At 42.4% G+C, this 16,305-nt stretch overlaps 1 protein-coding gene across 1 annotated transcript in view; it reads right to left on the reverse strand.

Annotated features, from left to right (window-relative positions):
• Window positions 1-8,698, reverse strand: part of HOOK3 (hook microtubule-tethering protein 3) — a 144,797-nt gene extending 136,099 nt beyond the window's left edge. Inside the window, exon 1 of the mRNA XM_006859913.1 lies at window positions 8,391-8,698. Within this exon, the coding sequence (XP_006859975.1) occupies window positions 8,391-8,447 (57 nt within the window). The 5' untranslated portion in view covers window positions 8,448-8,698. The remainder of the gene's footprint in view (window positions 1-8,390) is intronic.
• Window positions 8,699-16,305: the final 7,607 nt, after the last annotated feature.

Genomic DNA, 16,305 nt, shown 5'->3' on the forward strand with positions numbered 1-16,305 from the left:
ATTCCATCAATTCCTGGTGCCTTGTTCTTTGCCACTTCTTTCAATGCACTTTGGACTGGTGAGTGGACAAGGGCGAAAGGCAGCAATGAAGAAATGGGCTGAGTTCAACCACAGTCCATTGACTCCCGTTGACCTGGAGATGAGAGTGAAAAGAGGAAGGACTGGTTGGCCCAAAGTGTGATGAGACCTGGAGACACTTGAGGCCATGGACAAGGACATAGCCACAGAAGGCTAGAGCTGAGAGTGAAGCATCCAAGTGATATGGAGTGAGAGGAGGCACACAAGAATCCCCATAGTTACAGATAGTATCCACTTGACCTAGCCTACATGGCTTGATAATTATAACTCAACTAAAGGAAGATTTAAAAAAAAAAAAAGAAAGAACAAAATAATTTTTTGATAATGGAAACACAGGTAAATTGCTACAATTTGATGAATCTGTCTTATATTCATGGAGGTAGTAACTCTATCAACAGACAGGGAAGGAATCTTCACATCAATGCTATCCCCTTTGTACATAGGGTAGATAGGGATGAGCAACTTAAGACATTGGCTACCTAAAATGAGGGGGCAACAAAGACACAAATGACTGTCTTACAAGGTTTCAAGAGGGAATTTAGTTTAAGAGTGTGTGGGGGAAGAAAGAGTCCCTACTGAATAGATTTCATCTTGTCTAGATGGATCTGGTTAAAAGAGATGGGGATAAGATTCGTATGATTCAATAGTGAATAATTGTTATCATGACTAAGTGTGACTCTCACAATTGTAAAGGTAGAAGTTTTGTAACAAAAACAGGGGAGTAGTTAATCTTAACAGTCCAGATACAGAGGACCCTAATACCATCAAGGGAGAAGAGCACAAGCAGAATGCAGGACCTTATCCAGAGAAGCAACAACGCCACAGACAGAAGCAGAGATGGGGTCATGGAGAGCGGGAGCAGCTGAGGACTCTCTAGATTCATGGGAAGAGAGGGACTAAGAGCTGGTAGCCAGGAGGCAGACTTGCAGAATATGCCCTTTGGAGGTGTAAATTATTATACACGCCTGAGTGTTTTTGTTTTTTAAAAAAACAAGCTAAAGTGACTAGACAGACATACTGTTAACTGATGGTACATGGAGGGGATTTTAATCATCGTAATGACACAAGGCGTATGATTTGTTGAATGTAAAACTGATGATCTGCCTTTTAAACTTTCACTCAATCCACAATGAAAACCTTAAAAAAAAAAAAGAACTAAGCATAGTCGGTTGTTGTTGTTGTTGTTGAGTCCTGTAGAGTTAGTTGTGACTCATAGTGACCTTGTACCGGGTTTCTGAGGAGCGACTGATAACTTTTAACATGCTGACCTTGCAGTTAGCAGTCCAGTGCTTTTCCTACAGTGCCACACTAGGACTTCAGTGTAGTTGGTAACTTCTACATATTTTCTGTACAGGAATCTTACAGGTAGTGCTCTTGTTATGATGGTGGATGTTAAGGTAATTATCTCAAAGACTCACATAGCAAGTCATTTTTTACTTATGTGTCCATTTGGGATGGGTGACAAAAAGTGTGTCCTTCCAAGTTACCCCCTGGAATTATTATAAGTGGCTAGAAAAAATGCAAGAAATAAACATTTGCAGACACTGATTTTGAGTTTTACTCCATTCTACTAGCTCCATTTGCTTTCTGACAGGCATTGTGGTGATAATAATGCTGTTTAAGAAGTAAGGATCAGTTTTCATATTACAGTTGCTAAATTAATAGTCCATTAAAAAACAGTGTGGCAGGTTTGTTTAGAAGGAGAAAGGCAGCAGGAAGAGCCACATCTCACTGATCTGTCACTAACCCTAGCACAATGCCCACCATCAAAAGGCCCTAACTGCATGCTTTGTTCTTAATTTACACCTTATAGCCTTGAATATATCACCTGATCTTGCTCAATAATGATTTTTCCATCTAGAAATTGAAGGCGGGGGATCCCTTATAGGGGTGGTATGTTACTTAACGAATGAGAAAACAAACATGTAAGTATTTTGAAACATCTAAAGCTGTGGTCCCCATATCTGCTTGTACGTTAGAATCATCCGGGAAGTTTTTATTTGGAAAATATACAGTTATGAATCAGAATCTGTGTGTGGTACGGGGCAGGGAAGGGAGAAGTGGGGGGAGGGGGTGAAGGGAGGAAGCTGGAAATCTATTTTTAATCCTCTGATCTAAAGCATTACCAAATATAAAACCTGGAAGATTAGAAAGCTGCCTCTGGCCAATCAGAAAAAACAATTCAATAAAAGGTTATTTGATAAAGCAGGTAATTTAGTTGTAACACTTTATCTGCTTTTCTCTTGGAACTAAAAATCAAGCTATTTCCATTCTAATTTTTAGAATGTGGCTTCCAAAACAATTCTTATTTTCTCTGCAGTGGTGCTTGAGGTAAGGCACTCTGGGAGCATAGTGGTTACAAATCGGGCTGTGAACCTTAAGGTCAGCAGTTCAAAACTACCAGGCTTTCTACTCCCATAAAGATTTACAGCCTCAGAAACCCTGTACAAGGTCGCTATGGGTCGGAACCGACTCGACGGCACTTAACAACAACAACAACAAGGGCTAGAGGTACTGTAGTGGTTTCGAGTCAGACTAGTAACCTCAGGGTCAGCAGTTTGAAACTACCAGCTGTTCCATGGGAGAAAGATGAGGCTTTCTGTTCCCATAAAGATTTACAGCCTCAGAAACCCTGTACAGGGTCGCTATGAGTCGGAACCAACTCCATGGCACATAACAACCACCACCAAGTGCTAGAGGATGCCCATCTCAGGTTCGATAAGAAAACAGAAAAAAAAAAAAAAAAAAAAGTAAAGCATATCCCAAAGAAAATCTACCTCTGTGGAGTTTCTTTTTGGCATGAGGAAAATGTTCCAGAACTTGATAGTGGTGCTTGTTGCACAACTTTGTGAATATACAAACAACCCACTGGACTGCACACATTAAAAGGAAAAAACGTTTCACCCACTAGTTCTCACACTCTTGAGCTAACTAATACCTAAGGAGCAGTTCAGCAGGGTAGCACAATCAGACAATAACCATGAATATATGAAATTCTACCTATGGGGTTATAACCGCTCTTTTAATTCCAACCAGCTTGATCAGCTCCACCCAACCTCCACTTCATCTCCCTTCTTCCCACTCCCCGACAGAAAGGTGATAGGAATAAAAATATGAGACAAATTGGAATTAGCATTTCTTGAGCAGTAATTCATAACAGGGTTGATTTTATGTCCCATAAGACATTTGCCAATGACTGGAGATACTTTTTTATTTTTATTACATGGTGCTATCAGCACCTGAAGTCCTGCGGTGGCGCTGTAGTATAAGCACTGAACAACACCACAAGGCCAGTCTGAAACACAAGGTCAGTGGTTCAAAACTCGCCAGCTGCTCCTAGGAAACTCTTCATAGGGTCGCACAGCATTTAACAACACTGGCATCTAGTAAACAGCCTACAGAGTACGTGGAAGTGCCCACAACAAAGAATTGTTGTTGTTGTTGTTAAGTGCGAGTCGGAGCCGACCCATAGCGACCCTGTACAGGGTTTCCGAGGGTGTAAATCCTTACGGGAGTAGAAAGCCTCATCTTTCTCCCGCGGAGCGGCTGGTAGTTTCGAACCACTGACCTTAAGGTTCGCAGCCCGATTCGTAACCACTACGCTACCAGAGCTCCTTTATCCGGTCCAAAATAGCAATAGCTGAGCTTCAGAACCCATGTTCTAGAGCAGTGCTGTTCAATTGTGGTGGTCTCCAGGCCACTAACCTAGCGATACCATCACTATGGAATATGTTAAAAATGCAGTCTCAGACCCCCACTTCAGACCTCCTGAATCAGAAACTGGTGGTAGAACTCAGCAATCTGTGTTTTAACAAGTCCTCCAGACAATGCTAATGAATGCTATGGATGGAACCACCACTGTAGTTAGGAGCAATGAAAACACCGAGGTTATGTTTTGTATCCAAAACCGTCCTTAATATGCAACAAACGAAGGATTTAAAACCAAGCAATCTTATGTCAGAAACTGTCCTCTTAATTATAATGCCATGTTGTTGTTAAGTCCATCAAGTTGATCCTGACACACAGCAACCCTAAATAGGGTTTCTGAGGAGCAGCTGGTGAGTTTGCAGTTCAAACCAACCTTTTGGTCCAGTGCTTTATCCTACAACACCACACCAGGATTCCATGCTATGCTGTTGTTGAGTGCTGTGAAATCAGTCTGACTCGTGATGACCCTGTATAGGTTTTCTGAAGAGCAGCTGGTTGGTTTGAACCACATACCTTGTGGTTAGCAGCACACCAGGATCCCATGCTATAGATTCTCAATTAAAAAGTAAAACCAATAATTAAGGCTTTTAAGCAATATGTGATTTGACTTTCATGCATCAGTGATTTTTGGACTCCATACTGGAGTTAGGCAGAGCAGAAAGAATTGAATGGAGACACGAAACCCACTGTAAGAATTACGTGGAGACAACAAACCCACTGGAGCCCAGTGGATTCTGACTTACAACAACACTATGGGAGAATAGAACTGCCTCATAGGGTTTTCAAGGCTGTTATTTTTTTTCCAGAACAGAGTGCCTCAACTTCCTCCTGAGGAGCAGCTGGTGGGTTCACACAAATGAGCATCTTTCCTCACTGTGTCACCATGGCTCCTAATGGAGAAAGCCCACCATAAAAATGACACCCTTCCTAATTCTAGTATGCTTTTACAGGTTGTCAAATAAGTAATATGAAAATCATAAGGGTATGTTTATGCTGCTGGACTTCCCAGAAGAAATACAGGGAGTCTGCAATGATTTCCTTTCTCACATAACTTCTTGCCATTAATTGGCAGCATTCCTGATTCGTTCTTCTTTTACAGTCTTGGAAAGCACAAACTTTTCATTGAGATCCATGTACAGCTAGGGATTAGGCTTGACAAAGTATATGACTTGTTGAATGTAAAACTGATGATGTGCTCTGTAATACCGTCGTCACTCAATTCACAATAAAAAGTTGGAAAAACAAAAAAGAATTAGGCTTGACCCTTGTGGCATGATTTCCGGTCAAGCAGTAGATAGGTATGAGGTATGCACACCATGGAATGGTCAACTATTCAAGACCAAAGGACAAAATTCAGAAGGGTTGGGAATGAAGGTGGAATGAAAACAAGAATCACAGGGAGGAAATCGGGATAACTGATCTTACATGGAAAGGATTTGCAATCACTGAAATGAAACAAAGTATATGATTTGTTGAATGTAAAACTGATCTGCTCTGTAAACCTTCACTCAATTCACAATAAAAAGTTTTTTTTAAATGAATTAGGCTTGACAGATGTACTAGGCAGGGCAGATATTTTGACTCAGAGGGTGGGGAGAGGAGGAGGTAAAATGGAAATTTTCAAGCACATCCTGCAGAACTTGCTCTTGCTACATAACCTTTATTTGGAATTTAGGCTTTTAGATGGTTTGTGTTGGTAGTTCTTTTGTCTTTTCTTAAGTATTCCAATTTCAAAAGAAATTTGGGACACTTGGTTCTGGAACTGGTCGGCTCTTTAATAATATGGCAATTTATCCAGCTTTTAAGGACTGAATGCTGCATAGATGACTAATAGCCATACCTTTAAGGGCCTGTGATTTTGTTATTTAACAATTTCTAGTGGAGAATTTCTAAAATGCATTTTATACATCTCTCTCATCTTAAACAAAATGCTACATAACAAAGGTAAACTTTTGGTATTCAGGATAATAATTATAATCTTCAATAAATGAATTGAAGTGCATATAAAGCTGTCAGCCCAAAGACTGATTCAGTGGACAGAACATTGAGCTCTCAGGTCTCCTGTCACTGACAGCTGTCTGTATTTTGCTGAGAGCTGCAATCACCTTCTAACTTGCTGCATGCCAAGAAACTACACAGCCAAGTCAGTTGAAAATTTACATGAAACAGACTAAAAGTATTCTTAATGGGGAGTCTTTTACTGGATTATACTGACTGGATAGATACTTTTTTCATATACTTAGTTTTGGAATTATATTCAGTATTAATCTGGCCTTCAGATATTAGAAAGGTGACTTGATTAAAAGAATATTTTCAGCTAACTCAAATATTTTTCATAGAAACATTTACTCTGCCTTTTATACAATAACAACTAAAAGGGGAAAACCAGATCTAAACACATATTTATTTTGAAACAGTTTGATATACAATGTTTTTAAATGTTTTCATATCCTAGAACTGTTCATCTTTGTGCAGACCATGCCCTCCAGTTTTGTCATTAATAATCTCAAATCTTTTCTCCAGAAATTCTTGAAGACGTTTCCAATGACATTTCAAAAAGCCTATTTGCAAATTCATATTCCTTGATTTTTCTCTGAAGCTGTTAAGATGAACTATTCTTGGTTTGCCTGCTTGTTTTACATTTTGTCAGATTCTAAACTATTCTAGATTCTCAAATTCTCTATTAGTATCCCTTCAAACTGTTCCCTGTAATTTTCCCTTTATATTAGCATTTCTCATGCAAATAACTGCACTGATTACAATCTTTTTGCAGGTGCTCCTCAAATATACCTCTTTGTTTCCTGGCTTTTCCTTCTAGGCTTTTAACAATCTATCCCACTTCATCTTTGTCCTCTTGCCTCTTTTTCTAGCACTGAGGGAGGTACTATTTGTACTGATTCAAAACATAGAGTCTTCAGAACCTCAGCCCTCTATTTGTAGCCTCTGCCAACTCTTATTTCTTCCACAAAATCAAAGAATGTGGTAATTCTTTCCTTTATATTTCCCCTGCCTCGTCAAAACTTGGCAGCATTATGCAAGTTATCAGTTTTTCCCTCTTTCAAAATACAGCAGTTTAGCACATCTTCTTTGCCTCAATCTGTAACATTCCATTCCATTAGAGTTGTAAACACTGTGTTAACTATATTGTTGCAAACAACCTAAAACTTCAAGAATGCTCTAAAATACTGTTATTGACTGTAGCGTGCTCTGCCATCATATATGGAGAACAAGGAGGCTCCATACAATAAGCGCAAAAAGTCAGCAGTTTGAGCCCACAAGCAGCTCTGTGAGAAAAAGATCAGGTGTTCTCCTTCCGCAGATTTAAAGCCTCACAGGGTCACTACGGTTTTTAAACAACTACCATATATATTCTGTTAAGATATGATTTATTCCTGACATAGCCAAGTAATGAAATGCTCAGATTCTATTTTCATTATATTTGTTACAACCAACTTAAGACGATGCTTTCAAATATTGCCACCGAAGTGTTTCAGCACAGAATGATTATCTGTACTCCAAAGATAGGACCATGTATTGAAATTCTGTTTTATCTTTAAAATTAATACAAATGTTTGGTCTCCTCCATAAATATATTCTTAATGATTATTAATGAATAAAATCAACCTTCCAGAAACAAACACTACGTTTATTTCATATCTCTTTACCCCCTTATAAAGTTCCCCCTCTTCTTAACCCAGACACTGGTACCACAGTTTGAGACACTTGCAAATATGCCTTTACTATATGGTTCTAAACGCACTACCTGCATTAGAATTGAACATATATTAGCTTCAAAATGTGAGAATTTTAATAACTGTTTTGTAAGTTAAAATCCCACGACGTTACTTCAAAATGTCCTTTATTTATATTAGTGACTCTTTCAAATACCTTACAGATTTATTTTTAAAATCTACCTCTAATATCTTTAATAACTACCTCCACACCACTTACTTTGTAACTGCCAAAATGCATCTTGCGTTTTAAATAATCCGTTTCTCGGGTCCCTTCTCCTATTATTCCTAGCCCAAACTATTTTTGGACTCGGTTCCCTTCCAAGTCCTTCTCTTTTATTTTCCAGGGGACAGGGCTCATCCTGAAGGGGCTACGCTCCATTCTTCGTGAACGTTACAACAAAGGCGAGGAGTGTCGTAACCAGGAGTCCCCAGCGCCTCCAGCCGCTGCGCCGGGGAGAAGGACAACCAAGGCTTTGGTGTCCCTGGAAGCGCGAGAGTGAAGCGCCAGCGCCTCATCAGCTGCAAACAACAACAATCCTAATTACAGTGTCGCCTGCACCCCATGATTAGCCTCCACAGAGCCGGTTTCCACTCGGAGAGCAGCCAACATCTCAAGCTCGGCAAGTTTCCCTCCGACCCTGGGTCAAGCTTCCTCCCCGCCGCCCAGCCGTTCTTGGCCGACCCCCGCCCGGCCGCGGGTGTAGACGCGGTTCGCACCGGCGTTCCCCGGCTCCGCCCGCCCCAGGCCCCGGATGTGACGGCGCCACCGCCCTCGGAGCTCGCCCCCCGGGACAAGCATTGGGGGGATCCCGAAAAGACGACCTGGGGTTGGAAGAGGGGGTTCCCACCGACCCGCTGGTCATGACATACCCAAGTGAGAAGGCTTTCGCACAGCTCCACCCGCTCCACAGACTCCACGTTGAACATCTTCCCCTTCTGGGGCTTGGCAGCGCCTCCCCTCTTAACCAGAAACCACTGCTGCTCTGATGTGGGGACGAGTCCCGAGCGTCCGGGCAGCTGAACTGGTTTCTAGCCCACCTTCTCCACAGACGCGGGCCGCCGACTCTCGCCCGGGCGCTAGCAGCAGCTCCCGCACCGTCACCCCCGGTGCCCCTCCTTCTTCTTTCACTCGGGATCGCGCGTCCGTTGCGCGCGCCCCGGACACGCCCACAGTCCCGTGTCCCCGCCCACCAGCCTCCCACGCCCCGCCTCCCTAGAGCGGAGACCCTGGCGAGCGCAGCTGCAGCCTGCCCACTGCGCACAATCGACTCTCGGTCCGATTCACATCTCCACCTCCACCGCCGCCGAGCGCGTCCCCGACTCCAGCCTTCCTGCGTGTGGCGGCGCGCGCGCATTCGGCCTAGGCAGCGAGGGTCCTTTTTTGCCAGTCCGCTCGCATTCTCACGGAAGCTTAGCAGTGCGCGTGCGCCTGTGCCTGCACCCTGAATTAAAAAAAGAGACAGCTAGTGGTTGCCCTGGAGGGGTGGAGGGGGCAGTCCCCGGAAATAATCTCTATTCTCAGGCAACTGGAATTGTCGAGGTAGTTCCTCTGCAGTGGAGAGGTACGCGCGCCCCCTCCCCCTTCCTGGCCTGCGGGCCACGCCCACCCGGATCGGGGTCCCGCGGGAGTTGCCTTCGGCCAGGGCACCGCTTGCGCCCCCTCCTACTCGGGGTTGTTGAGGCGCTTCGTGGCGCGGGGATTCGTTGCCTCGGACCGCAAGGCTTCGTCTTCCTTCAGAAAACCCGGGCAAAGTCCCGGAGTCGCCTGTTCCAGTCCGGAATCGCCCGTGGCAGACAGTGGAAGTGCCGACGTGGCGGGCGAGGTCTCGGTGGTTCTAGGTGGGCTTGGCCTGCGGTGAGCAGAGCCCTCTGTACCTTTGGGTCACTAGGAGCCTCTACCCTTTAAAACTTTACAAGTAGTATGTGCTGTACGCCAGATCCTTAAGGGCTCCTGCCAGTTCCTATGGCCTGTGTTTCCTAGTGTCTTGTTTAGAGTTGGCGAGGTGGCGCCCTCACATTTTTAAAGGGGTGGATCACTTGGAGGGGTTACCGATACATTTTTCTATGATGTAACATACATGGGGGCTTCAGAAAGTTTGTGGGAAAACTTCACTCTTTGAATCTCACTTTTCCATGAACTTTTTGAAGCTCCCTCAGATATAGAAAAATGTACAACATTTTAAAAGAAAATTTAATAATCACCCAGATTTTTAAAAAAGCATTGGCGGTACGTACCGCAAGTTCCCTCACCTCCCGTGTATCTTTGTGCGCACAATTCCCTCTTGATCCTGAGTTTCCTGATAATCATTTTCTTGTTAAACTCTACCCTCTAGGTATGAATGCCTGATCAATATAGTTTTACTTTGCCTGTTTTTGAACTTTTATCAGTGGAATCGTATTGTGTCATTTGATGATTTTCATGTTGTTAAGTGCCGGGGAGTTGGTACCAACTCACAGCGATCCTGTATAGTGTTTCTGAGGCCCTAAATCTTCACCGTAGCAGAAAGCCTCATCTTTACCATGGAGCTGCTGGCGAGCTGGAATCACGGACCTTGTAGTTCGAAGTCCACTGCTTACTGTATGGAGCCACAGTGCTCCTCTCAATTAATATTAAATTTGTGTATATCTGTGTTGTTATTGTTATGTGCCGTGGAGTCGGTTCCGACTCATAGCGACCCTGTACAGGGTTTCCAAGGCTATAAGCCTTTACGGGAGCAGAAAGCCTCATTTTTCTCCCGCGGAACAGCTGGTAGTTTCGAACTGTTGACCTTGAGATTGGCAGCCCGATTCGTAACCACTACGGTACCAGAGCTCCTTAGTGTATATCGTTGTTTTTGTTATGTGCCGTGGAGTCGGTACCGACTCATAGCGACCCTGTACAGTTTCCGAGGTTGTAAATCTTTCTCTCGCGGAACAGCTGGTAGTTTGGAACTGCTGACGGTAAGATTAGTAGCCCCATTCGTAACCACTACGCTACCAGAACTCCTTAGTGTATATGTTGTTGTTGTGAAGTGCCATCGAGTCGGTTCCAACCCATAGCAACCCTGTATAGGGTTTCTGAGGAGCAGCTGGTGAGCTTGAACTGCCGACTTTGCAGTTCAAACAGCTTTGCAGTCTGGCGTCTTAACTTACCGTGCCACACCATAATGTTTATTGTTGTGTGATATTACATTATATGAATGTAACAGTGTATTCATTCTATTATCCGATGGACATTTTGTTATTTACAGCTTGGTGCTATTTAGAGCAATGCTGTGAACATTCCTGAATCTGGACCCTAGTGCATTTGTGCAGGAGTTTAAGGTACATGCCCTGGAGTCCTATGAGTAGAATTGTTGCATCAAAGAGTATGTGTAACTTTTTAAAATAATAAACTTTAATTTTGGGTACAGCAAAGTTAACCTTCCAGGACACATTTTTATGTTGATTTGCATTTCTGGGAGTTCCCCTCTTCCCATTAAGATTAGGTTTTCTCATTGAGTGTCCATTGCTATGACAGCATTGACTTTTTAATGATGCCTTTATAGAAAACCAGTTAGCAATTCACACATGATGAACTTAAAAATGATAAAAATTGTACCCAAAGCCGATAGTCTTTCGCATATGCCTTCCTACATCAAGGGCAGAGTCCTGGTGTGGCGCTGTGGGTTCATTTGCTGGACTGTAAGCTCGTTTTGAACCACAAAGTCGGCAGTTTAAGTTCACCAGCCACTCCTTGAAAACCCTACGCAGGGTCGCTATAAGTTGGAAAGACTCAGTGGCACTTAACAACAACACATCAATGGGAGAGAATCCTTTTGAAATTATAAATATGTATCTCACTTGGCTTTGTTTCCTGTTATTGCCTATGGAGCTTTTTTAAACCAGAGTTCCAGCATTCTATACCAGGTGGTTTTTGTAGTCTCCCTATCACTTTAAGTGTCCTATACCTGGAGAAGGACATCACTTGGTGAAGTGGAGGGTCAGCAGAAAAAGATGATCTCCAACAGGATGAATTGACACAGTGACAGTAGCAAGGGACTCAAACATAACAATTGTGAGGATGGCTCAGGACCAGGCAATGTTTGATTCTGTTGTGCATAGAATCTCTGAGTTGATGGCACATAACAACAACATACCTATAAGAGTGTAAAGTCAGTAAGTATGTTACAAAGTGCAGCTTGTCTTGGGATGTGGAGGTGAAGAAATTGCTATCCTTTGCTGTGTGTGGTTAGTGAGCACCACTACGCCAGCTACTCAGCTTTTCAGTTGAGCTGTAACCTCCTGTTTCAAGCTTGACTGATCATTCACAACACATTTTTATATGATATTGCTGTGTTCTTGAGGTTTTGTTTGTACCTTTTACTGCCCTCAAGGAAGGAAAAGCTTCTTGGATGTTATGGTCTGCAGAAGCCATGTAGCCTTGAACTTTATATGTTGTTGTTGTTGATAGGTGCCGTCAAGTCAGTTCTGACTCATAGCGACCCTGTATAGGGTTTCCAAGGAGTGGCTGGTGAGTTTGAACCACCAACCTTACATTTCAAACTGACCTTGCAGTCCAGCTCTTAAACCCTCAGTACCACACTAGGACTCCATATATAAGCGTTGGTAAAAAGACACTGAGATTCTTTTTCAGAAGCGCTGAAATTTTTTTTCTGTGATGTTTTTGTTTTTCACCCCTGAAGGTTTTAAAAATTACCCGGGAGAGTTGAGTGGTTCCTGCTTTGCCAATATCCTGATTCCAGTTGTTGTTAAGTACAGTCGAGTCTGTTCTGATTAATAGCAATCCTATGTAGTATTTTCTGAGGAACAGCTAGTGCGTCTGAACTGCCAACCTTGAGATTCAAACTAACCTTGTGGTCCAGTGCTTATCCTACAGAGTTAAACCAGGACTCCTTACCTATGTTTGTGTAGTATCCCTATCACTTTAGGTAACCCATAGCTATAGGTCCTGGAGCAGGATATCATACTTGGTAAAGTGGAGAGTCAACCAAAAAGAGGAAGACCTCCAACTAGATGGATTAACACAGTGGCAGCAACAATGGACTCTAACATGACATTACTGTTAATAGTTGAGCTCATTGTTGCTGCCACTGTATCAGTCCATCTCGTTGAGGGTCTTCCCTCTTTTGCTAACTCTCCACTTTACCAAGCATGCTATGCTTCTCCAGGAACTAGTCCTTTCTGACAAAATGTCCAAAGTATGAGTTGATATCTCAATAATCCTCACTTCTAGGGAGCAATATGGCCATACTTCTTTGAAGACAGATTTATTTGTTCTTCTGGTAGTCTGATGCTTTGAATTTTCTTCACAAACACCATAATTCAAATGCTTTGATGTATAGGGTTTCTCCTGTCTTCCTTATTTATTGTTCAGCTTTCACATGCATATGAGGCTATTGAAAATAACATGGCTTGGGTCAAGCACACCTTTGTCCTCAAACTGACAGTCCATCCTTGCTCCTTGATCGTTAACATTTTAAAGAGGTCTTTTGCAGTAGCAAATTTGCATAATGCATTATGTCCTTTGACTTATTTTTGTTTTGTTTTGTTTTAAAGTTTTTATTGTGGACTGAGTGAAAGTTTGTTTACAGGGCAGATCATCAGTTTTACACTGAACAAATCATGCACCTTGTTTCATCACAATGATTACAATCCCCCTCCATGTATCATCAGTTAACGGTATTTCTTTCTATTTACTTTAGCTCTTTTAAAAAAAAAAAAAAAACATTCAGGCATATATAACAATTTATACCACCAGAGGGTACATTCTGCAAGTCTGCCTCATGGCCACTGTCTCTTAGTACCTCTCTTCCCATGAATCTAGAGTCCTCAGCTGCTCACCCTCTCCATGTCCCCAGCTCTGCCACCATCTCTGGTGTTCACTGGTTCTCTGGATAAGGCCCCACATTCTGTTTGTGCTCTCCCTTGATGATCCTAGGGTCCTTTGTTTCTGGACTGTAAGATTAACTGCTCCCCTATTTTTATTACAAAACTTCTACCTTTACAATTGTGACAGTCACAATTAGTCATGATAACACTTACTATTGAATCATTAGAATCTTATCCCAATCTCTTTTAACCAGACCCATTTAGACAAGATGGAAACTATTCAGTGGGGACTTTTTCTTCCCCCCACACACACTTAAATTAAACTCCCTCTTGAATCCTTGTAAGCCAGTCTCTTCGTGCCTTTATTGCCCCCTCATTTTAGGTAGCCAATGTGTAAGTTGCCCATCCCTATCTACCCTGTGTACAGAGGGGATAGTGGATCACTTTGACACTTGATGTGAAGACTCCTTCCCTTTCTGTTGGTATTTAGAGTTACTGCCGCCATAGGTCAAGTTCATCAAATTGTAGCAATTTACCCTCGTTTCCTTTTTTTTTTTTAAATCTTCCTCTAGTCATGTTCTGATTATCAAGCCATCGAAGCTAGGTCAAATGGGTACTATCTAAAAGTTTAGGTGGTGTTGTGCATCTCCCCTTACTTCTTTTTAGCTGGATGCTTCACTCTCAGCTCCAGCCCTCTGTGGCTATGTCCTTGTCATGGGCCCAGCTGTCCCCAGGTCTCACCACACTTTGGACCAGCAGCCCTTCTTCTTCTCTTTCACCTCTCCAAGTCATCGGGAGTCAATGGACTGTGGTTGAATTCAGCCCATTTCTTCATTGCTGCCTTTCCCCCTCATCCACTCACCAGTAGACCAATGTGGTTGCCAGCAAGTTTACATGACTGCTTATATGTTCCCTTTGAGTTTCAGTCTCAGAGGGGAGTTTATCCTGAAGGAACTTGATTGCTTGCCTTGATGGCTTCCCAGTGAACAGCTTGCTTATTCTTGTAGTAACCCGTCATGCTGACATTTTTGTTTTGGGTTTTTCTTGATCTTTCTTTGAAGATGCATCTTCTGTCACTCTAGATGTTCCAGGCTGGTTTGCTTGTCCTTTCTAGTGGGAATGTCCCACCTCATAAGGTTCCGGATGGGACTCAGGATTCCACCTAAGGTCCTATACTCTGCAAAGGTTTTTCAAGAGGCCTATTTCACTGGGCAAGTTCTAGAACCCCTTTTAGGAATTCCAATTAGTTATAGGCTGAAGATGGGCTTATAAGTTTTCTCTAATCATGTTTCCCAGCATTCCTTTCTTTCCCACTGAAGTGTCTATTTTGCAGTAGTAGACAAGGGAAACCAATATTCATAAAACAGTCAAGCATTTTAGTATTACTTCCTTTCTTCAGACTATGCCTTGATCACTGTATCACAGAGCCCTGTTGTTCCAAGGTTGAGCATGCATCACTATTTAGTTCTGTCCAACTTAGCCCATGCAAGCTTTCTCAGTGTTCCCGTATCTATCTTGTTCTTCCACTTCCTCCCTCTTCTTGTATTGCTCTCCCCAGCACCCAGACTGTGATGTGTCTTCCCTTACCCTGTGCTCTACCGCTCGTCGCCTTCCTCTACCTCCCCCTTAACCCCCCATCCCAACCCCACCGTTGTGGGTTACCTTATCTTCCATTAACTTTCACTCCATTTACGACAGTCTATTTTATCCTATAATCTACCTGACCTTCTCACCACTTGGATCTCTGTTCTTCTGTGTTTACTTTGTTTCACATTGTAATTGTTTTGATCATAGACTGACCTTTTGATCATAGACTGTTTTGATCATAGACTCCCAGATCCTCTGAATTTGTTCTTACAGTTTTATTCTGTTCCCAATTCTTCCATTTGTAGATTGAGTTCTGGGTCATGTTGCCACATAGGTCAGTCTGTGGTTGTTGTCTATTCTTGTTGGTTCTCAGTCCACAGAATTCCCTTTAGGATGTTTTTTCTTATCAGGGTTGTGTTTGGCAAAATCCCTTAGCTTCTCTTTATCCTGGAATGTTTTGATTACACCATCGTATTTGATTGACAGCTTTGCCTGGTAGAGGATTTTGGGTTAGCAGTTTTTTCTTTTAGGGTTTTATACATTGCCTTCTTGCCTGCGTGGTTCTGTTGAGAGATCCGAGCTTAATCTGATTTGCTTGCCTTTGTATGTTACACTTCTCTTTTCCTTGGCTGCTTTTAGGATTCTGCCTTTATATTTGATTTTGAAGAAGCTTGATTGTGATATGTCTTGGTGATTTTCTTTTGCGATCTGTCCTTCCTGGGGTACGTTTGGCTTCTTGAATGTTTATCTTCTCATCCTTCAAGATGTTAGGGAAATTTTCTTCCAGTAACTCTTCAACTATCTCCTCTGTGGACTTCTGTGATTCTTCCTGTTCCAGAATGTCAGTAATTCTTAAATCATTCCTCTTCATGTTAGCCAGCTTGAATCTTAGATTCTCTTCAGATTTTTTTATCCTTTTTTTCTGCTTGCTCTTCTGTCATAGCAGTATTGAGAGCTTTATCTTCTATCTCGCTGGTTTTGGCTTCCATCTCTTCTATTCTACTCCTTTGCCCTTTCAGTGTATTGTCCATTTCTGATATTTTATTATTAATCATCTGGACCTCTTTTTGCAGGTTTTTGTTTCCAATGTTGTATCTATCTTAATTTGATTGCCCCTATAGCACTTTCCTGATTTCTTCCTTATTTTCTCAACTCCATTATAAAGTGTTTTGATACATTTTATGATCATTTTTCTGAATTCCCTCTCAGCCATTTTCAAAGTCTGCACTCGTTCCAGTATGGAGTGTAGGTCTACCTCTAGCTCACTTGTCTCAGTTACTTTATCTCGTTCCTGGACATGTGCTGATATGGTCATCTGTTTCTGTTTTTTGGGCATATTCACTAGTTTTTCAGTAGTTTGCTGTAGCCTTAATACTTAGATGGGTGT

The sequence above is a fragment of the Chrysochloris asiatica genome, unplaced genomic scaffold (genome assembly GCF_000296735.1).
Source record: "Chrysochloris asiatica unplaced genomic scaffold, ChrAsi1.0 scaffold00035, whole genome shotgun sequence".
NCBI classification, from domain to species: domain Eukaryota; kingdom Metazoa; phylum Chordata; class Mammalia; order Afrosoricida; family Chrysochloridae; genus Chrysochloris; species Chrysochloris asiatica.